Genomic DNA, 24,265 nt, shown 5'->3' with positions numbered 1-24,265 from the left:
ATGTCTGTATTTCCAGAAAAAAACAAACAAACATATAGGGGAGGGAATAAAAAAAAAAAGAAAAGAAATAGAGCCTATGTCCTTTTAGGTTGGTATGTGCTATTATTTTTATTTATAGTGTATTATAGTTTATTGGTTTTTATATGGGACATACATGCCCAGTCCCATCCATTCTATTTAAAAACATAAGTACTTTGAAATGAATGTAAAGCCAGAAGGACTCTTAGCAAATTTTGTTTGTGGAAGATCAAATTCATAAAGAGATTCCACATTGATGATCTTTACTTGGTAGCCCAAGGTTTTGCATTCACAATGGAACCTCTTTCCTGTATTTTACTAACATGTCACCTTAAAAGAAATTTTTAGAAAAGTGCCACTTCAGGGGTTTTGTGCTGAGAAGAAACAACAGTTTTCCTCTGTTATCACCCTCCCTCCACCCAACTTTGCTCTGATCCATATTTTACAATTGTGGAAATTTGGGTTCAAAAGGATTGACTGAGTTCCTGGGGACATTGCTGAGAATGGGCTGAGATGAGACCTCAGCATTTTAACTCAAGAGCCTGTGCTGCAAGTTCCCTCTTGGGAAGGTTATAACATATACGAAACAGATGTGGGTCAAAATAAAAGAATGGGAAAATAAATAGTAGTTAGGTTCCGAAGAGAGGCAACTCCATCTCCCCACCAGCTGTAAGATCACTTTCTGTGGGAAAATGCTTTCTGGGTTCCAACAGGATGTCAAGATCAACAACTTCCTTACTCCTCTGGAAACAGGCTTGTTGCATCATAACTAAAAAGTGTCTCCACATTTACTTGAAAGAATTACCTCCATTAGGCCACTAAATTATGAAAATATCAAGCATATAATATAGGTTAAGTGCAAGGAAGATGACTGAAGTGTGTACTATAATTAGGGAACAGCTTATGAGAGAAATTCTTTTAGAAAATCTGTTTGAGAAGCAGAGAGAGGAATTCAGTTTCCTTAAAGCAGCGGTTCTCAACCTGTGGGTCGTGACCCCTTTGGCGGTTGAACGACCCTTTCACAGGGATCACCTAAGAGCATCCTGCATATCAGATATTTACATTATGATTCATAACAGTAGCAACACTACAATTATGAAGTAGCAACGAAAATCATTTTATGGTTGGGTCACAACATGAGGAACTGTATTTAAAGGGCCAGAAGGTTGAGAACCACTGCCTTAAAGGGATTTCAGTTATGGGGTAAAATAAGAGTATAGGCCTAGAGTTGGGACTAATTATAACAATAAAAGTTAACATTTACACGCATTATTTAATCCTCAATACATCATTTTGATGCATACAATATGATTATCTTTATTTTATACATAAGGAAACTGAGACTTGAATAGTTTGCTCCAGGTCAAACTGATTAATGGCAAGCTGGAAGTCACCAGAGTGAGTTTGTAACCTCTGTGCTTATTTCTCTTGCTCCTCTTAACTTGGCTTGGTTTGGTTTGTGAAGCAATTTAAGCACTTGACTCAGTCAAATCAGAGAGTAATCAGAAATAGATACAAAGAGTGGGGTCTTATTTTAAGGAACTTGAATGGCAGGTAAGTTAAGATTTAACCTGAGCTGAAGTAGGAAGTCTTGGAACAATTTGGAGCAGGAGAGTAACCTAATTATCAGGACTGCAAAGATTTCAGAAAGCCATGTTGCCCAGTATTTCTGTCCTGCAATGCCCCTGAGAGGTCAGGGTGATAACCCCAGTTGAAGGTTAACTAAGGGAAGTCTAGTGAGGTCATCTCCGCAGTCCACATGCAGCCAGGTTGTAATCTGGGAGCTCAAGGTGAGATCAGACAATAAATGGGTCCGGGCTGCCTGTCACTAGTTGAGTCAATTAATCAGAGACAGGGTTGAATCATGCATGAGAATTTATTCCAATAATGCCAGAAGTATGGGAGAACATTAGGTCATCCATGAAAGTCTGCTTTGCACCCCCCTCTCCTCTTTAAGCCAACTGCTTATGTTGGGTAGAAGGACAAAGATTATATTCGGAAGGAAGTAGGCAAAAGGAGTAAGAATGTGTATGCAAAAGGAATAAAATTGGGTAAAATGGTTACAGATTATAGGCAATGCAGGCTGGGGGATTGCTAAGGGTAGGCAACCCTTAGCAATTGTTTCAGCAACAAGGTTGTTAATCTTTCCATGTTGATAGGCAATTCTCAGATAAGGACCTTATTTCCAGGTTAATACTCAGGTCCCGGATGTACAACTCCCAGCCAGGTTAAAATGTGCTTTCTTCAATCAGAACAAAACAATCATGGTTAACAGAGCATGATTAATATTTCTTCCAACTAGTCTCAACTGTTCTGTTTCTCCCTCCTGCCCCTAACGAAGGTTCACTCTCCTTCAGTAGTTCATGCTGTGTCCCTTGAGTGACAGGGCTTACCCTCTGCATGCTTTGGGATAAATAAAAATAAGGCATGATCTTGGTCTTTGAGAATCTCACAGGCCAATAGGGGTGACAGACATAAACAAAAAAATGCCCCGTGGAATTGGAGCACAGAAGGCCTGTCCTCCCTTTCCTTCTCTCTGGGCCATGCCCTCTTTTCTCTCTCCCCTTCTCTCCCTCTTGTATGCTCCCCTGTTCTTTCCAGCTCTCAAGTGTGATGCTCTGTTCTGAAACAGTCTTCTTCAAAATGCCCAAAAGACTCTTCCAGGCCTTCATATGCATTATTACTGGTTTTTTATGCATATTTCACTTTAATTTTCACTCTTATAGTATTTAAAACACTTTTTCATCTTTAGGAAATAAGTAGTGGGCCAAATATTTACCTTAATGATTAATTATTCTCCATTAAACATATGTCTAGAAATGATTTGATTATATTCAAAGTTTTTGTGACTATAACATTTAAAAAAAATCAAACACACAGAAAACACTTTTGAAATTGGTTGGAATAGGGGGTTAAATTAAAACATAGCCTGCAACACTTTTTCACAACTATGACGTAAGCCAGAGTCTGGGTACTACATATTTAGTATTTAGTACATATTACTTCACAACTATAAATAATGTGAACATACAATATTTAAATTAGTTTAACTTAGAAATCATTAAAATGTTGTAACTTTTAAAAAAATGCATGGGCCCTGGCTGTTGCTCTCAGTGGTTAGAGCAGAGACCCTTGCACTGAACCTGGGTTTCAGGTTTGATCTCTGGCCCTGGTCTGGGCTCATGCGGGAGGCAACAAGTCAATGTGTCTCTCATACATTGTTCTTTTTCTCTCTCTCTCTCCTCCTCCCTTCCACTCTCTCTAAAAATATCCTCTGGTGAGGGTTAACAAAAAATAAAATAAATGTGCCGAATATTTGTATTCTAAAAATGTTTTTTTTTCTGGTTGCTTCTCCCAGTTTTTCTGCACTATGTAATATTGATCATGCACAAGAAAAAAATCTGTGTGTTACAACAAGCATTAGTGATACTGTATTCTTATCAAAACAAACAAATGAAAAAACAAAACAAAAGGAAGGTTTTGGAGGTGATGGGGATGTTTATTACCTTGATTGTGGTGATGGTAACATAAGCGAATAAATATGTCCCAACTCACCAAGGAGTATATGCTAATTATGTACAGTTTTGGGGTTTTTTTGCAAACTCAGTAAAAAAAAAGAAAGAACTAGCATTGTAGTATTTTAAAAACAGTTTGGGCAGTAACCAAATATTGACAAGAAATGAATATTGTTTAAGGAAGGTTAATCTTTGAAGGACTGTCACAAATAAAGTGACTCGAATTCATAGACTAGATGGGTACTTCAAATAGATGATGGTACCACAATTATCCCAGAATGACTGCTGTTGTCCTTGGAGTGTCTGTGTATGGGTTTATTGTTGTGGTGGTTTTTTTTTTTTTAATCTCTCTAGTTTTTTTCCAAGGATAGAACCTTTAAAATAAAATGTTCTGAAATACAGTCTTTGGCAGTTTTACTCTGTACACTTAATCTCAAAAGAAAATCAGTTTACTGAGAGATAAAAATATGAAATTATTAACTGTTTTTCTTTTCTTTCTACTTCAGAGTGCCTATTGTTAAACCACAAGTGGCTAACTGGGAGCTTTCAATAAAACTGAATGATGAAGTTCATACTGCTGTAGCATCAAACAATGGGAAAACGTTCTCTGTAAGTTTTCTTTCTTTTTCTTTGGGGGTGGTGTAATTTTGAAATTATCTATGAATATTTGAAATAACTTTTAACGTCTGCAGTGACTTACATCTTTTGAATATATAACATAGCTTTGTATTTGTTTCATCTTCTTTAGGAAGCTGAATGTAAATGGAATTTTTTTTCTCTGATGGTAATTAGGAAATGACATTCCTAGATTTAGTCACGTTCTAAACCTACCTCCTGACACCTGATTCATTTTTTTTTTTGTTATTGAGATACTTTTGGCTTTGCAATAAAGAAGAGTATCTTTAATTATAATTCCAAATGCATGATAGCTGTGGTAGGTCACCATTCTTTTAAAATAATAATCTGAAGCCTCATATAACATTTTCTTGAGATTTCATGTTGTGAGACATTCTTGAGACTAAATTTACCTTATGATGACATTCCTTTTGTTTTGAAGAACTTAAAACCCTAGGATGATACCCACGGCAAAACTGCTTTAGTTTAATTCTTGTCTGTACTGAGCAATGTTACAATAAGATTTAGTGTTTGTACTGTGGTATAAGTAATATGCTTAAATTCTGTTGTTTGAGATTGCCAGAAAAAACCATGAAGTTTCTATTTTAACATGTGTCCTTTTTTAGTTTCAGCATGAACCCAGAAACTACCATACAGTTAGCACAATAAATATTATATTAATTTACATTCCTTTTCTCATGGCTAAGCTGCATTGAAATGTCATTTTGTTTTTGGGGAAAATGACTTTTTGTCAAAAGATTTAAACAGGATATGAAAATCATAATAATACAATTTCACTGGAATAAGACCTGCTGAGGTTTTCGGTGCATGGCAGTTTCTTGATCCCAGCTAGAAAATGCCGGAAGTCAAGAATTAATGAGAATTCATTTATTCAACAAATACTTAGGCAAGACTGTGCCGGCTGTGTGCTAGATAAGTGCTAAGTTGCTACACTGGAGAAGCTGATTTCCTTATGTGGTGGCATCACAAGTAAATGAGATTACTTCATGATTAAGGGCAGTCTCCTTGATTTTGTTTAAATTCTGTGATTCATTCTATATGCCAAAACTGCTAAAGTATTTGTTGCTAAAAGATGTTTCACTCAGCTCTCTTAAAATGAAAGCTGTGATGGAATTAAACAGTTGTCTTATAATATATTTTGTGAGGAACTTTACATTCCTCCTTTCCATGTGATTGTTTTAAAGAATAGCTTTGTAAGTGGACAGTTAACCATGCATCAGGTTGAGTGGCAAATTATGTTGTGTAGTGGAGACTATTAATATTATTATGTAGCATTTTCCTTTGGGAAGGTTAACTTTACAAAAAGGTAGACTTTAGCATAATTTGTGAGTCACCACTGTAGTGGTAATCTGATACCCCAACACGCTATTTTTCTAAGCTGTGCCTTGGCTTAATAAGAAAACCGCCCTGGTTACTTCTTAGAACTGTTATTTCTCTGTGCTTGTTTAGATTCCATGTTGGAAAACTAGAGGCCATTGGCCTGACAGTTCAAGTGGTGTCTTTGAATTGTTACCTCCTGTTTCACTTTTTAGCTCATGAAGAAAGTAGGGCTGTTTTAAAAACATCAAAATTAATGCATGAAAAATTGCCCCAGAAAATATCCACCTTGTTATATAGTATCAAAATCTACTTCCCATATTTATTGCCTTAGCTATTATCAGAAACATCAAACCTAATGAAAAGAGAGTACTCCTGATAGTGTATTTCTTATTTCTAAAGCATATTTATGTTGAATTTCATTTGACATCAGTATTATGAAAGGAGTCAAATTCAATTGTGTGGAGCAAGTAAAGACTCATCGGTATGAAGATTTTAACAGTGTAGAACCGCTGCTTTTAGGGCCTTCGAGGGGAGAACTGTGACTGTTTGCTTTGGTTTTCTAGATTACCTAGTGCCACGCCAAGAGAAAATGAATTAGCCTAGAGGTGACAGTCTAGGTTAATGACCCCAGAGGTAGTCCAGGCAAAGTCATATTTGCTTATTAGCCCACAGTAATGCTTCAGATACCACATGTTTTCACACTTCTTTTATCTAATTAAAACATTTAGTTGTAAGATATATCAAATTAGGAAAGCACAGCAAATATACAAATCTTCTTACTATGATTTCCTATTAAAAAAGAAAAAAATTATAGATAACAGCTAAATTCCTTCTGTACATCATCCCATTTCCACCTTCTTCCTCCCTAGAGGTGAGAGCTATCCTGAAGTTGCTGTCTGTTGTTCTGTTACATGTCGTTACACTTTTAGTATGTATATATGCACTATAATAATAGAGAAAAAGAAAATTGTGAAAACATAAGTACTGGATGATACCATTTATATAAGACTTAGAAAATACAAAAAACAATTCAATTTACAATAGCGTAAAAAAAGAATAAGATGGTTAGAAATAAACTTAATTATGGAGGAGAAAAACTTGTACACTGGAAACTACATTACACTAGGAACTACAAAATTTTGCTGAAAGAAATGAAAGAAGACATATATAAATGGAAAGCCATTTTATGTTCATAGATTGGAAGACTTTTAATGTTGTTATGATGTTAATACTACCTAAAGTTATCTACAGATTCAGTACAATCCTTATCAAAATCCCTTGGAGTTTTGCAGAAATAGAAAAATCCATCCTACGATTCATATGGAATCTCAAGGGACCCCAAATAGCCAAAACAAGTTTGAAAAAGAACAAAGTTGGAGAGCTCATACTTCCTGATTTCAAAACTTAAAACAAAACTACAGTAATGAAAACAGTGTTGTACTGGCATAAGACAGTTGCACAGACCAATGGAGTAGACTTGAAAGCCCAGAAATAAACCCTTCGTTATATGGTCAAATGATTTTGATAGGAATGCCAAAGCCATTCAATGGGAAAGGAGTCTTTTAAACAGATAATACTACGGGAGGGGGTGTGCTGGGCTGGGTGGAAAAGGAGAAGGGATTAAGTATGTATAAATCAATCAGTCAATAAAAATAAAACAAAGGAAAAATGAAGTTTGACCCTACCTTAAAGCAAATATAAAATTAACTAAACATGTTATAAAGACCTAAATGTACCTGGGAGGATGTGGGAGCAGGGTGGAGGGGGTCAATGGGGAAAATATGGGACATTTGTAATACTTTCAACAATAAAGATAATTTTTTTTTAAACATATCCTCAGGTGAGGATTTTTTATTGACATTTTTACAGAGAGGAAGGAAGAGGGATAGAGAGTTAGAAACATCGATGAGAGAGAAACATCGATCAGCTGCCTCCTGCACACCCCCTATTGGGGATGTGCCTGCAACCAAGGTACATGCCCTTGACCGGAATCGAACCTGGGACCCTTGAGTTCACAGGCCGACGCTCTATCCACTGAGCCAAACCAGTTACGGCTAAAGATAATTTTTTAATAAAAGAGACTTAAATGTAAAAGCTTAAGCTATAAAACTTTTAGAAGGAAGCATGAGAAAAGCCTTATGACATTGGATTTGATGATCATTTATTGAATATGACATTAAAAGCACAGTCAACAAAAGAAAAAAAGATAAATTAAGACTACGTCAAAATGTAAAACTTTTGTGCATCAAAGAACACAATAAACAGAGTGAAAATGCAATCCATGGAGTAGGAGAAAATATCCTATATAATAAAAGCCTAATATGCCAAGTGTCCAATCGTCTGGTGACTGGTCGACTGTTCAACCAATCTAAGTGTAATATGCTAAGGCCACTCAACCGTTTGCTATGACGTGCACTGACCACCATGGGGCAGACGCTCCGACCAGTAGGTTAGCTTGCTGCTGAGGTCTGGCCAATGGGGACTGAGCATGATGGGCCAGATATGCCCTGGAGCCCTCCCACGGTCCCTCCGCGATCATGCACTGGTAGGGTCCCTTAGTCTGGCCTGCGCCCTCTCGCAATCCCCGACTCCTTAGGGGATGTTGGAGAGCTGGTTTCAGCCTGGTCCCATAGGCCACTCCCTTCAGGAGGGCACCAGATTCAGGGTTCACGGCTGGCAAGCACTGCTGTGGCAGCACGAGCCTCTCCCGATCGGGACTGATTGGGTGTGAGCCTGTGGCAGGTGCAGTGGGGCCGGGATGAGCAGGAGTGGCAGGTAGGAGCTGCAGGCAGTGTTAGATTCAGGTTTCGGCCCGATCTCCGCAGGCCACGCAGAGGGGCCCCACCCATGCACAAATTCATGCACCGGGCCTCTAGTTTGTATATATCTGACAAGGAATATTATCCAGAATATATAAAGGATTCCAACAACTCAATAGCAAAACAAATAAACACACAACCTGTTTTAAAAGGACTTGAATAGACATTTCTCCAAAGAAGATATACAAATGGCCAATAAGCATAAGAAAAGGTGCCAGCATTTCCATCCATCTCTCCGGGCAAACAGCAACCCTGCTGCTTTTCACAGGCACCTTTCTCAGTTCTGATGCTCTGGGCTGGGAAGCCCAGTTTGGGGTTTAGAGCCCAGAATTCTCAGTGGGAATCACCCACAGCTGAGATATCCCTCTGGAACTTCAGCTGCTGTCTGTGGGAGCCCAGCCAGCCCTTTCATGCCTCTTCCTTCCTACCAGTCTTTATAAGGTCTCCACTTTCCACCCTTGATTATCAGGGTTCTGTCTGGCTAGTCTTCAGTTGATTTTTCAGGGTGGTTTTTTTATATTTTAGTTGTATTTCCAGTTTGGTCCTGGGAGAGTGTCAGTGTAGCTTCCACTTACTCCACCACCATTTTGGAATCTCCAAAAAACTAACTTTTTAATAGTTGTAAAACTTTCTTGCAGTTTTAAATTACAGAGTCTTTTCATTTTCCAATTTTAAGTAAGTTATGTGTTGATAATATTTATATTAAAAGTTAAATGGCAGAGATCCACTTCTTCAAAGGCAGTTCTGTGCAGCAAACCAACTATAATTAGTAAAAATTATGAAAATCTCTTTGCAAGTCACATGTTATATGTAGAAAATCTTAAGAAATCCACTGAGAAGTTATTACAAGTATAAATAGGTTTAGCAAGGGTACAGAATACTAGATTAATTCTATTTTTATTTACGTTCAGTAACAATCCAAAAATAAGATTATTAAAATTCCATAAACAAGAGCATCAAAAGAATAAAATACTTAGAATAAATTTAACAAAAGAAGGGCAAAACTTATACTGTGAAAACTACAGACTCTTAAAAAAGAAATTAAATAAAATCTGAATAAAGAGAAAGCATCTTACATTTATAAATTGAAAAATTTAATACTGTTATGATGGCATTACTTCCCAAATTGGTGTACAGATTCAGTGTAGTTCTTATCAGAATCCAAACTTTATTTTTGTCAGAAATTGACAAGCTGGTACTAAAATTCACATGAAACTTAAGGAACCCAGAACAGCCAAAACAATCCTGAAAAAAAGAACAAATTTGGAGAACTTACACTTAACCCATTCAAAACTTACTAGAAAACTATCATGTAATTAAGTCAGTATAATACTTGCATAAAGATTAAGTGATTTTTTAAAAAATATATTTTATTGATTTTTTACAGAGAGGAAGGAAGAGGGATAGAGAGTTAGAAACATCGATGAGAGAGAAACATCGATCAGCTGCCTCCTGCACACCCCCCACTGGGGATGTGCCCACAACCAAGGTACATGCCCTTGACCGGAATCGAACCTGGGACCTTTCAGTCCGCAGGCTGACGTTCTATCCACTGAGCCAAACTGGTTAGGGCAAGATTAAGTGATTTTTCATAAAGGTGCCAAGATAAATCAATGAGGGAAGAATAGTGTTTTCAACAACTGTTGGTGGAACAACTGGGTAGCTACATATAAAAAATAAGGTTGGATCCCTATCTCACACTGAATTTATATACCAAAATTAACCCCAAATGGATAAAATATTTAAATTTAAGAGGTCGCCCTAGCTAGTTTGGCTCAGTGGATAGAGCATCAGCCTGTGGACTGAAGGGTCCCAGGTTCGATTCTGGTCAAGGGTATGTACCTTGGTTGCAAGCTTGATCCCAGGAGGGGCCATGCAGGAGGCAGCCGATCAATGATGTTCTTCTCTCATCGACTTTTCTATCTCTTTATCCCTCTCCCTTCTTCTCTCTCTCTCAAAATCAATAAAAAACATTAAAAAATAAGAGGTAAAACAATAAAACTCTTATAAGAAAACATAGTTCGTTGAAAAATCAGAGATATTTTCTATAGATAATAATTTCTTCTTATTTTTAACCCTCACCTGATGATATGTTTTTTCGGTTTTTAGGGAGAGAGAGAGAGAAACATTGATGTGAGAGAAATACATCAATCAGTTGCCTCCTGTATGGGCCCCAACCAGAGATCCAACCTGCAAACTAGGTATGTGTCTTGACTGGAAATTGAACCCACAATCTTTTGGTATATGGGCCTACACTCCAACCAACTGAACCACCTGGCCAGGGTTCATCCTTAATTTCATTTTTAATTGTTTTAAACAGTAGAGTGAGAAGAGGATTCCCCTGTCTTGTTTTAGTTGCATTGTTGCTTTTGATACTTATATTAGCTTACTCAAAATTATTTTCACAAAGCAACAGGTTGCTTTGGTCTGTTTTATTAAATATGTGCCTTGCCCAGGCACTGTGGTAAGGAATTCATAAACATTATGTCCCAGTTTACAGATGAGTTTGGAAATTGATGTTAAAAAAGACTAAGTAAGAGAGCTGAAGTCACATAGCTTGTGAGTATCTATATATATAAAACCCTAATATGCAAATAGACCAAACGGTGGAACAGACGATCAACCGGTTGCTATGATGTGCACTGACCACCAGGGCGCGCGCATGAGACATGGCGGGCGTCAGTAGCAGGCAGCAGAGTGCGGAACGTAATGGGCTTTGGCAGCAGCGGGATGGTGGAGCAGATGAGCAGGGGCACCAGACCAAGGCGGGGTGCCAGTCACTGTCATCAGGGCAAGCCTCTGGTGGTAACTGAAAATTCTTTGCTCCCACATGCCATGGTACTGCCTGGCACTTGCACCTGCTGCCAGTGCTGGACCCACTCGCACCCGCTGCTGGCACCCGGTGTCCGCCCCGATAGCTTGGCGCCATCAGCGGGTACGAGCAGTGGCTGCCGGCCCTGATCGCCCTTCAGGGCTTCTCCACTTCCCCCTGCTCCTGAGGGGCAATTGGGGCCGGCAGCCTCCTCTTGCATCCACTGCCAGTGACGGCCTTGCTCGCACCCACTGCCAGCGCTGGCCCTGCTCACATCCACAACCGGCGCCGGTCCCAATCGCTAGGTGCCGTCAGTGGATGTGAGTGGCGGCTGCTGGCCCTGATTCCCCTGAGGGCTTCTCCACCTCCCCTGCTCTGAAGGAGCAATCGGGGCAGCAGATGCTGCTTGCACCCGCTGCTGGCACCAGCCCCAAGCGCTCCGCGCTGTCAGTGGGTGCGAGCGGGGCTGGCACCGTCAGTGCGTGGGAGCAGTGGCAGCGGGAATGGGGCTGCTGGCAGACAGGATACCGGGGGCCATGGTGGGAGGTGCCGGGGTGGGGGGGCACGGAGGATGGGCCAAGACCGGCCCCTTTGCCCATCACAGCCTTGCGACCCACAGTTACTTTCAAGGTGTATGAATTTGTGCACTAGGCCCCTAGTAGAATATAAAATAAAACCCAGGTCAGTGTGATTCGAAGGCCCATGAACTAGTAAGTACCTCTTTGTATCTAACTTTACAAAATAGTTTTGCTAGACAAAATTCTGAGAAATTTATAGCACTGTCATGGGAAATTAGCTCTGCCATTCTGTGGTTAAATCATTGTTATTACAAGGAATAATACATTTATTTTAACCAGAATACTTTGTTACATGATAAAAAGAATTTTCTTTGTGATATGTTGAAAGTCATACTGTTTAGTGGAATCATGGAAAGCAATGCAAGAACATGAGTAAATCACAAAAAATGTACACAATATTATGTACACAATGTGCCCATTTTAAAAAATATATTTTTATTGATTTCAGAGAGGAAGAGAGAAGGAGAGCGAGATAGAAACATCAATGATGAGAGAGAATCATTGATTGGCTGCCTTCTGCATGGCCCCTACTGGGGATCGAGCCTGCAACCCGGGCATGTGCCCTTCACCGGAATCGAATCTGGGGCCCTTCAGTCCGCAGGCCAATGCTCTATCCACTGAGCCAAACCAGCTAGGGCTGTACCCACTTTTTAAAAGTACACAATTAGAATAGATGTTAGAAAGCATTTTTAGTATCTTACTATCTGTGTAGATATTAATCTATTTTTCAAATTAGTGTTAAAATTCAAAATACTGACTTTTAGCAGTGATGTTACAGTTTTACACAAGTAATTTTTAGAGCAATACAAGGTTTGAGATAGATAAGATTTTGCATCTAAAAGAGTTTGTGCTTTCATTTTGTTTTCTTAATAATGTTCAGTTTGGTTGAGGTAAAACTGTCTCATCTTTAGATGCCTGTGGTGAAGGGAAGGGAATGTTTTGTAGTATTCATATCATTGAAATTACCGCCCTATATTTTTCTTCTTAAAGAAAGAATATGGTGATGAACATAGAATGAAAAATAATAATTACATATGGGTGCATAATAAGAAATAATTATATATGCATTGTTTGAGGTTTCCTTTCTCAAATATAGCCAACCCTTTCTCATGTATTTTGTTCTAGATTTCTTGAATAAGGAAACATTCCAGCAATTTGTTTTCATGTTTAGATAGCACTTGAAAAATGTGGTTTTAAGTAGAGCTATATAAGTATTTTTATATAACATTGCATAAAGATTAAGAATTAAATGAACTCAGCATATATCAGTAAATAATCTCATGTACCAAATAACATTTTCTTTGTTTTCAAATATTCATGTAAACAGTCTTAAATGTATTTTAATATTAGTTCATACCTGCATTTTACATCATAATCTCTGTTCTTTTTATCCCATTTGTGGTGACTGGACTTTTTATAGAGACTAAGAGTTTTGGTTCTTTTAAGGAAATAATTTTCAAATGCCTAGAAAAAAATACAATATTATCACATCTGTCCTTTGGTCTCTCTGGTTAGTTTTTAGAATACACTCTTATTCTTGAACATGAAAAGGAGTTCAGCAAACAAAGTCAGTTCACTATTACATTTATAATGTAGGCTTTTTGTTAAAATGTATGGCTAAATAGTAGGCTGACAGGTAAAGAAAAGAATATTTTTGCCCTAGCTGATTTGGCTCAGTGGATAGAGTGTCGGCCTGTGGATCAAAGGGTCCCAGGTTCGATTCTGATCAAGGGCAGGTGCCTTGGTTGCAGGCACCTCCCAGGCCTGGGCCCTGGTCATGGTACATACAAGAGGCAACCAATTGAGGTGTTTATCTCACATCAATGTTTATCTCTGTCTTTCCCTTTTTTCCCCACTCTCTCTAAAAGATCATTGGAAAAAATATCCTCAGGTGAGGATTAACAAAAGAAAAGAAAAGAAAAATAGCCTTTAAAAATGAATACCATAGCCCTGGCCAGTGCAGCTCAGTTGGTTGAGCGTGGTCCCATGCACTGAAAGTTTGCAAGTTCCATTCCCAGTCAGGGCCTAGAATCCCTAGTAGGGGGCATGTGGGAGGCAGCCAATTTGTGTTTCACTCTCTCCTCCTCCCTTCCTTTCTTTCTCTCTCTATCTCTAAAAATCAATAAAAACATATTTTAAAAATGAATACTATATGCACCAGGATCAGACAACCAAGATGGCAGCATAAGGTATATACCTGTACATGCCGCCCCCCACAACCACATTGAAACTACAACTAATAGACAAAACAGCGATCATCCAGAACCACGGGAAAGCTGGCTGAGTGGAAGTTCTACAACTAGAAGGAAAGAAAAAAGTGCATTGAGGCTGGGTAGGAGGTGCGGAGGTGCCAAGAGCAGAGGGAAGTGGCCAAGATGCGGAGACAAAGAAACATGTCACAAATGAAAGAAATGGAGGAAAGCAGATTACTGGATTTGGAGTTCAAAACCACAGTTATAAGGTTACTCAAAAATCTCCTACAAACCTCTGAGGAACTTAGTGAGACCTTCAAGGATCTTAATGAGAATGCCAAAAAAATGGAAAAGGACTAGTCAGAAATTAAGCATACACTGACTGAAATAAAGAATAATATACAGAGATCCAACAGAAAACTAGAGGATCCCAAGAATCAAGTCAAAGATTTGAAATATGAGGAAGCAAAAAACACCCATCCGGAAAAGCAAAAAGCAAAAAGAATCCAAAAATATGAAGATAGTGTAAGGAGCCTCTGGGACAACTTCAAACATACCAATATCCAAATTATGGGGGTGACAGAAGAAGAGAGAGAGCAAGATATTGAAAGCCTATTAGAAGAAATAATGACAGAAAACTTCCCCTACCTGGTGAAAGAAATAGACTTACAAGTCCAGGAAGCACAGAGAACCCCAAATAAGAGGAATCCAAAGAGGACCACACCAAGACACATCATAATTAAAATGCCAAGGGCAAAAGACAAAGAGAGAATCTTAAAAGCAGCAAGAGAAAAACAGTTAGTTACCTACAAGGGAGTGCCCATACGACTGTCAGCTGATTTCTCAACAGAAACCATGCAGGCCAGAAGGGAGTGGCAAGAAATATTCAAAGTGATGAATAGCAAGAACCTACAACCAAGATTACTTTACCCAGCAAAGCTATCATTCAGAATAGAAGGTCAGATAAAGAGCTTCACAGATAAGAAAAGCTAAAGGAGTGCACCACCACCAAACCAGTATTATATGAAATTCTGAAAGGTATTCTTTAAGAAGAGGAAGAAGAAGAAAAAGGTAAAGATAAAAATTATGAACAACAAATACATAGCTATCAACAAGTGAATCTAAAAATTAAGTCAATAAAAAAACCTGACGAGCAGAGTAAACTGGTGAATATAATAGAAGTGGGGGCATAGAAAGGGAGTGGACTGACAATTTTCAGGAGGAAGTGGGTCTGAAGGGTCCGGGAAAAAGAGATTGGACAAAAATCTTACACCTTTGGAAGAGGACAATGGCGGGGGTAAGGGCATGGGGTGGGGTGGGAACCGGGTGGAGGGGAGCTATGGGGGGGAAAAAGAGAAACATCTGAAATAATCTGAACAATAAAGATTTATTTTTAAAAAATGAATACCAAAATACTATTAGGGGCTTATACTAAAGGACTGCAATTGTATTTAGAAAATGGCCTTATAGTATGTGAAAACAGTAGAAAATTGAAGTTTTTAAGACATGCAAATTATTTTTTACTTAAAACCTTTTTTCCTTTTGACAGCCACTAACTGTTATGATCATGTAAACTACTTTCTTAAAAGATTCTTTATTGTTTAAAATATTACATGTCTCCTTTTCCCATCATTAACCTCTTCCCAGTCATTCCCACCCTCCTAGCATAAACTGCTTTTCTGTTTGGTTAATTTTTTTACTTAAACTCTCCACCAATCCCACCATTTTAAAAAAGTTTACTAAACAAAGCAACAGAAATGTTATCCTATTTGAGGAAAGTATTTTCTGTTGATGATTTTTTTAACAGAAAAACATAACATTGTATTAACATGAAATATTTTCCCGTTGGCTGAAACATTTGTTTCCTTGGTTAAATTATTTTTCCATTTGAGAAAAAATTACTCAGAAAATAAGTTCAGGTAATTGCTTTTAAAAAGTTAATTTTTTCTTCAAGAAACATAAAACTGTTGTAAGTAAAGCCAACAGGCCAGAGGGAAAATTTGCAGCTGATTTTAGTGGGAAAAGAGGGGAATGTTCTTAGTATATAAAGAACTCTTACAAATCAATATGAACAAGACCAACTACCCAGGTGAAAGAATGTTCAAAGACGCTTTACAGCAAAGGACTTATAAATGGCTTCTGCACATATGCAAAATCGTGATAAAGCACACAGAGAAATTCAAGTTAATGTACCATTTTCCACCTATGTGTTGGCAATGATAAAAAATTTGGTAACTTCCTAGCTTTATAAGGTTGTAGAAAAATAGGCCCTTATATATTATTGGTGGGAGTATAAATTATACAGCCTTCATGGAGAGCAATTTGACAAAATGGAATTATACTATCAGATATGTTCACATGTAGGAGATGTACAAGAATGTTCATGGCAGTATTGCTTATAATTGCAGAAGATTGGAAACAGCTGACATGCCCATCACAATGGGAGAATTAAATAAATGTGGTACATCCATACCATCGAACCTCTGTGCAGTCATTAAAAAGGATCTGAGCATTCTCTATGCTGATTTATGAAGTGACAAAAGAAATGTACGTTCACCTGTGTAAAAAAGAATGCATGTATTTATGCTTGGAAGGAGCCACAAGGAACAACCATACTGCTTTTGAATTGGGGAGCTGGATGGATGACAAGAATGAGAGAGAAAGACACAGACCTTATACTAGAAGTCACTTTAGTACTTTTTGAATCTTGAATTCTATATATGTATTCTGTTCTTTTAAAAAACCTGCAAAAAAGAGACTTCAAAACTGCAGTAGAAGGGTCTGGAAGACATGGGACTGCTGAAATATGGGATTTTAATCACCTACCAAGAAACTCCTGCAAGGCCTACGTGATCTAGGGAAGTAGTCAGATGAACAGCTGGCTCATTAATAAAGAGCTCTGGCATTACACATACAGGGTTGGCAAAAGTAGGCTTGCAATTGTTCGTATGGAAAATAACACAATAATTAATAAGTACTAATGCAAGAATAAACTTTGTGCTTTGTGTACTCACAACTGTAAACCTACTTTTGCCTCACCCTGTATAAGGGCAGTTACTGAAACTCCTTTAATTAGCGCTCTGAACTTGGAGGTAGTTGTTGGCAATCACTTAGTTATCCATTTATCTAAATTAAGAAACTAGAAAAAACAAAAAAAGAACTATACAGTGAGTGAATGAGAAAGAGAAAATTGGGTAAGAACAGATTTGGAGAGCCCCTCCCACAGCCTCTCATTTTCCCTTCCTTAGATATATGAAGTACCAGAGAGATTACTATATAGAGGAGGTAGAGAAGGGTATGTCTTACTAATAGCAAAGGTAATGAGAGCTTCCCCCAAAAGTATTGCTTGGGGTCTCAGAACTCATAGTGATTTTCATGGCTCCTAAGTCATCACTGTGGGATGGAGTTATTCTCCCCTACACTTGATTTTCGATTTAAGGAAGGTCCAAAAGTAACTTACTTTCCAATGTGATGACATCACTTGAAGCTAAAGAATATCCTTCAAAGCAAGCGCAGTCAAATCAGCTTGATGTCTGATAGGAGGGGGTTAGTTAAGTGAGGTTGTAGAAAAATCAAGTCTGAAGAGTGATGTTGCACAGCTTGATTTGTTTATTTTAAAAATGTAGCCCTCTTCAGTGGGCATGGTACTGCACTTTTGAACCCTAGGACTGAGTTTTCCTAAAAAGGTGAGGGTCCTGGCCATATAATCTGGAAAATTGCTTGTCTAATTGGGTGCACAGTTGCACCTGTATGCTCTTGAATGACTCAGTCATGTTGTGCTCAAGAATCAAGTAAGTTGTTTTGAGACTAAATGTAGAAAAAAATAGGTTGTAAAATAAAGTTACTTCAGAAATGAAACACACTAAATGGTATTGTTTGTTACTATATTAGAGTTGGCAAATACTATAATTAAGCCTTCAAGTGATTTTAGTAATCCCTTCGTTTCAGCCACCTTCTGAAGAATTTTATTTAGAATAAAGCTTTAAATATTGACACCAGAACCCTGGGCGGTTTGGCTCAGTGGATAGAGCATCGGCCTATGGACTGAAGGGTCCCAGATTTGATTCTGGTCAAGGGCACATGACCAGGTCGCAGGCTCGATCCCCAGTGGGGGGCATGCAGGAAGCAGCCAATCAATGATTGTCTCTCATCATTGATGTTTCTGTGTTTCTCTCCCTTCCTCTCTGAAATTAATGAAAGTATTTAAAAAAAATATTGACACCAGATATTAAGGTTGAATCAGTTCAATCTTATAAACCATTATAAAACATCCAGAGTAGTATAGTTCCCTGTTATGGGCACTGGTAAAATTTCTACCATAAATTTTATTTAAAAAACATTTTATTGATTTGGCACGCTATTTATTGGCTCTTTAAACTTATTTATGAATAAAAAGAACAGCAAAGCAAACTGTTGAAGTGCCTTTGCTGAGTTACTCAACCATTAGATCGGAGGTCCTCAAACTTTTTAAATAGGAGGCCAGTTCACTGTCCCTCGGACATTCCACACATGCGCACTGCGGGCCGGGGACGAGTTGGCTGCTAAGCAGGACAGGCAGTGGCGGCAAAAACACCCGGCGGGCCGGATAAATGTTTTCGGCGGGCCGCATGTGGCCCACGGGCCATAGTTTGAGGACCCCTGCATTAGATGAATTTTGATAGATTTATAGCCATTACACAGTTATCATTTCAGTTGTATTATAGTTTAACTAGAGGCCTGGTGCATGAAATTCGTGCGGGAGGTGGGGGGAGGGAGGTGGGCCCCTCAGCCCGGCCTGCAAAGATGCCAGCGTTTCTCGCCCAGGCCTCTGACCAGAGGCCCCTCCCCTCCCTCCGTGCAGCCTCCAGGAAGATGCTTGTCCTGGGGCCTCCTCAGGGCCCTGGCCCGTGATGCCCGGCAGCTCGGGTACTCTGGGACTGAGGCTCCCAGGTGCCACTTCCCTGCCGGCACGGTGGGCATCAGCTGCCGCGGGAGCCGCGCCTCAGGAGCCACCTCCTCAGACCTTACTACTTTTGCGCAGGGAGGCGGCCGTGGTGGCAGTGCTTTGATGTCTGTAGTGTGCCTGCCGGACCCCCCCACCATGGTGCCACACTGGTCGCATCCGCACTGTGGTCAGGGGGCTGCCAGGCTGCGACTGGGGGCTGAGGGCAGAGGGCCCTGGCACCCATAGGCCCCGTCAGTGTCAGGAACTGGGAAGATCCATTCTTCTGGCTCCATCAGCATCTGGAACTGGGAAGATCCATTTTTCTGGGTCCTCCCTTCCCTCTGCACGGCTGGGTCAGGGAAGCTAGGCTCACGCCACTGCAAGCCCATCATCCCTCGCCCTGGCCTCTGGCCAGAGGCCCCTCCCCTCTCTCAGCAGCTGAGGAGCGGACGCTTGGCTCGCATTGCTAGGGCAATGCCAACAGCGTCCGCCCCGGCCACTATGGGCGCCGCCATCTTTGTCACGAAATGATGGTTAATTTGCATATTACCCTTTTATTAGATAGGATAGCTGTTTATTGAGTACATCCTATAATCTAGGTCCTGGAGAACCAATGGTAATCAAGAGAGATAATGTTTGACTCCTCATAGAATTTGTCATCTCTTGAGGGTGACAAGGACAAAAGCTGTGTCAGTCAAGTACAGTAGGTGAGTGATGACAGGGAGAAACAGTCACTGCAGAAAACAGTGTGGGGAGCCCTAACCTGGACATGGAGGTGGTTGTGGAAGGCTTTAGGGTGGAAATAATGGCCAATCTGAGACCTAAAGAAGGCAGGTGGAGGGTGAGATTTCAGAGATGCATAATATCTCATACAATTTCTTACTGCTGTTCAGGAAATCATTGTGACTATTCTTAAAGTTTAGAGACTTGTAATAAACTAGCATGCCTGTCCTCAGTGTGCATATACTGAGATGCAGTGACAATCAGGACATGGTTTGGCTTATATACCTCAGGCTGGTGTAAAGGGCCATGTTGCTCAGCAGGCCAGCTCTGCCTCTGCCGGCCGGGTCACTGTTCAGTGACTGCTTTCCTCCCTATTCCCATGGACAACACTCTTCTTTTCTCTCTGCATACCTTCACTCCTTAACTTTAAATAATTCTGAATTGAGTATACATTTTGTTTTGTTTTATTTAAATTTTAATTGAGGTATAAGTGACATATAACATATTAGTTTCAGGTATACAATATGATGATTCAATATTTGTACATCTTACAAGTGATCACCATAAGTCTAGTTAACATTCGTTACCACAGTTACAACTTTTTTTCTTGTGATGAGAACTTTTAGGATTACTCTCTTAGCAACTTACACATATACAGTATAATATTATTAACTATAGTCACCATGCTGTACATTATATCCCCATAGTTTGTTTATTTTATAACTGGAAGTTATACCTTTTGAGACTCCCCTTCTCTCATTTACCCACCTCCACCCTCACTAGAACTAGATTGGGTAATCTGTTCTCTGTATCTATGAACTTGTTTTTATATATTTATCCATTCATTTATTTATATTCCACATATAAGTGAGATTATATATGGTATTTATCTTTCTCTCTCTGACTTATTTTACTTAGCATAATGCCCTCAGGTTCCATCCATGCAACATTTCCTTTTTTTATGCCTGAATAATAATTCCATTCAATTCCATTCTCTCTCTCTCTCTCTCTCTCTCTCTCTCTCTCTCTCTCTCTCTCTCTCTCAGACATTTTCTTTATCCATTCATCCATTAATGGATACTTAGATTGCTTTTATATCTTGGCTATTGTAAATATGCTGCAATGAACATGGCGGGGGGGGGGGGGTGCATGTATCTTGTCAAGTTAGTGTTTTCATTTCCTTCAGATAAATACCCAGAAGTGAAATTCTGGATCATATGTTAGTTCTATTTTCAATTTTTGAAGGAACTTTTTCCAGGAGTTATAAGAATTTGGCTCCTTAAGCCAACTCCTCATTGAGCAGTAGAGCACATTAGGCCCGAGAGATTGAGTGACTCATCCAAGGTTGCTTGGTAAATAAGAAAGCAAAACTAGAAGTCCCGGGCCTCCAGATGGCTAGTCCTCTTTTTATTGAGCTCTCTGCAATGGGGAGAAACTCTAAATTTAGCAAGTGTGGATGGTATTAGTTTTCCCTCTGTACATATTGCAAAAAAAAAGTTGAAGTATTGGATTTCCCCTATTTAGGAAGCTTGTCGCCTATTGTCATATCTAATAGTGTTCCTTAAACCCGGGCCAGTTTGGCTCAGTTGGTTGGGCATCATCCCGTGCACTGAAAGTTTGCTGATTCGATTCCTGGTCAGGGCACATGCTCAGTTGTAGGCTCCATCCCCAGTAGGGGGTGTGCAGTAGACAGCTGATCAGTGTTTCTCTCTCTAAAAATTCAGTTAAAAAATCTTTAGAGAAAAAAAAAGGAAAAGTGTGATTGCTCAATCCTATATAATAAAAGCCTAATATGCTAAGTATCCGGTCGTCCGGTTGTTCATTCAACCAATCAAAGCGTAATATGCTAATTATATGCTAAGGCTGCTCAACCGCTTTTATGATGTGCATTGACCACCAGGGGGCAGATAGCCAACCAGTCAACCAGTTGCTATGATGTGCACTGACCACCAGGGGGCAGATGCTCCGACAGTAGGTTTGCTGCTGTGGTCTGGCTGATTAGGACTGAACAAGATGGGCTTAACACACCCTGGAGCCCTCCCACGGTCCCTCCCTGGCTGGCCAACCTCCTGCATCCCTCCCTGGCCCCGATTGTGCACCGGTGGGGTCCCTCGGCCTGGCCTGCGCCCTCTTGCAATTTGGACCCTTTGGGGGATGTCAGAGAGCCAATTTCAGCCCAATCCTGCAGGCCGGGCTGAGGGACCCCACTGGTGCACGAATTCGTGCACTGGGCCTCTAGTATGATTATATGAGCTCACCAGAACCAATTACAGGAAGTTAGAAAGGCTTGGTAGATAGCTACCAAGACTACTTTATTCTGTTGGGATGATATTCCAAATCCTTAATATAACTTTCCTTTATCACTTCATTGTCTAAATAATGACTGTTCAATGGAATATTTTTGTCAAATCAGTATGTTCAAAGTTTTGAACTCCTGCTGGTTTTTATTAACTACTCAAGAATCCTAACTAAATATCAAAATCCTGGCTTTATGTATCAGGAAAAAGTTAACTGTGCAACCATGGCTAATTATTTAATTATTTTTAAAAATCACTTCCACTCAACAAATATATGAAACACTTTAAATAGTGACACATCTCCTGTTTTTTCTTTCTTTTTTTTAGGGTCTTGTAGATCTATATTAAACTGGAGTTGAAGCCGGAAAGAAATTTCAGATAGTGAGAAGTAAAAATGCTCTGCCTGAACCCTGACTTTTCACTAATGAAATAGTGTAAACTCTTCACATTACTTTTATGGAGCTTCGTAGTCCATAAAAATAACATCGCTGTTGAGCCTCCATGTACGGCATTTGTGACTGAAGGTTTTGATGTCTTCGCAAAAGGCAGACCAGTGCTTTCCTTTGAAATGTGTGAGGCAGTTTTAGATGCAGCTTCTCAGATGGATTTAATTAGTCCTTCATATGACTGGATGTCCGTTTGTTGCGGCTGAATTCTCATTTCATTCACCCATAACTAGAAACACCTCGCTTCAAACAGGTTTCTTCAAAGAAAGAGGGGTTTAAGGTTCTATGTTTTACTGCTTTTTGATGTTGGTTTCCCTTTAACTGAGAAGACCTTATGTTTACACAACTGTTATTATTAAGAAAACATCGCTTTCTTCACTGAGGTTCCTTTTGTATCAGTGTTGGTTATTGGTAGAAGTCAGAGGTCTGTGCAATAGATCTCACTCGGTCAGACATCAGAGCAGCTGTGTGTTTGCATATTTTGCTTATGAGATGCGTGAACCAAAAAATGGCATAAACTTGTGGAATACTTCTCCATACCCGAAATTGGAATGCTAGTATATGGTGGAAACCGGTAACTGACTGTTAATAGGGTTGCTGCAGAGCTTATAATATTAACCACTGAAACTAGAGAAAATCAACTAACAAGGTTGCCATAAATCAACTAATATTGTGTTTTGCTTTCCTCTGCCTCCAGTGCATGACTTGTGGTATGCCTTCAATAAATATGTTGAAAAAATGAAAATATATTCTCTATAGTAAAATTATATATTTTTAAAATATATCCTACTAATATTTGGGTTTTTTAAAAAAATTACCTCTAAACCTTCCCATTTCATTAGAATAGCTACTTGAACTTACCCTGAATATAATGCTCTTCTCTTTGCCAGTTATTGTGTCTGGAGTCTGGCATGCTTTATCATCAAGGCAGCTTTTATCTTCTGTGCTCACAATTCTAATTACATTTCAGGGGGTTGTGATCCCTTCCAGAATCCTAGTCATTCATTGTATTTAAAGATGAAATGCTTCAGGGGGTTTGGGGTTGTTCACTCTTGGGCACAGGTTTGCATCTTTAAAAGTTTCTCTTGCTCTAACATCCTGATTTGTGTAAAAATCCTGTACTCTTTAACTGCTTATTACACTTTGCTTTTTTTTGGAAAGACAAAGTTAATTTAGACTCTTCAAGCTTAAAATTGTCCCAAAGCCACAGGTCAGAATGAAAAATGCATAATAATATGTCTCACAAATTCTTCTGGTGTCTTATTTCAGTATTCCATCCAAGAATCTGTAGAATCTGACTTGTATTTCTGCCTGTTGCTCAGCCACAACTGATCTTTTTCATCTTACTCACCAGACCCTGTTCTACATAACTGTGCCAATTTCTAAAATGCAGTAGTCAGAGTTATATTACCATTGAAGATATGAAAAAAGGATCAAGGAAAGCTTCATAAAAACAGATTTTTAAAAATATTTTTGAGCAATGTTAACACTAAGTCAGATAGGGATTCAATTGAAAGGGCCAATATATTGTTGAAAATTGATCTCTGAGGTCTTGATTATATTGTTTTGGAACTGGTGGCTATTTTGTGGAAATCCTAGTGTTAGGAGAATTATGGACATGTGACTAATGAATATTTTATTAAATTTAAGTAAATTTAGTAATTTAAAAAATCTGATTTATTTAAAGTATTCTTTAATGATGTTGCCTTTTAGTAAAATTCTGTGGAATTGGGAATTTTAATTCTTGCAAGCACTCTAAAAATCTTGATAAAATATAAAATCTCAAAAACAAAGGGCAGAACATTCGTGATTTTTCTTTTATGTTAATTTTCAAGACAACTTGTTAGGGAACCCTATATCTAACATTTCAAGTAATTATATAACACTAGAGGCCTGGTGCATGGGCGGGGTCCCTGGGGCCATCTTGCCCAGTCCCAATTGGGGCTGATCAGGGCCGGCCCAGGTGGAGGGACTGTAGGAGGTTG

At 39.1% G+C, this 24,265-nt stretch overlaps 1 protein-coding gene across 4 annotated transcripts in view; it reads left to right on the top strand.

The window, feature by feature from the left end:
- The window catches only part of PCCA (propionyl-CoA carboxylase subunit alpha), a 385,844-nt gene that overhangs the window by 256,661 nt on the left and 104,918 nt on the right, over positions 1 to 24,265 (top strand). For all 4 annotated transcript variants that reach the window (XM_036297141.1, XM_036297140.1, XM_036297142.1 and 1 more), the window contains one exon: positions 4,040 to 4,142. In XM_036297141.1, coding sequence (XP_036153034.1) covers positions 4,040 to 4,142 — 103 coding nt within the window. The remainder of the gene's footprint in view (positions 1 to 4,039; positions 4,143 to 24,265) is intronic.

The sequence above is a fragment of the Myotis myotis genome, unplaced genomic scaffold (genome assembly GCF_014108235.1).
Source record: "Myotis myotis isolate mMyoMyo1 unplaced genomic scaffold, mMyoMyo1.p scaffold_m19_p_3, whole genome shotgun sequence".
Taxonomy (NCBI): domain Eukaryota; kingdom Metazoa; phylum Chordata; class Mammalia; order Chiroptera; family Vespertilionidae; genus Myotis; species Myotis myotis.
This window is presented reverse-complemented; position numbering and strand designations above follow the sequence as displayed.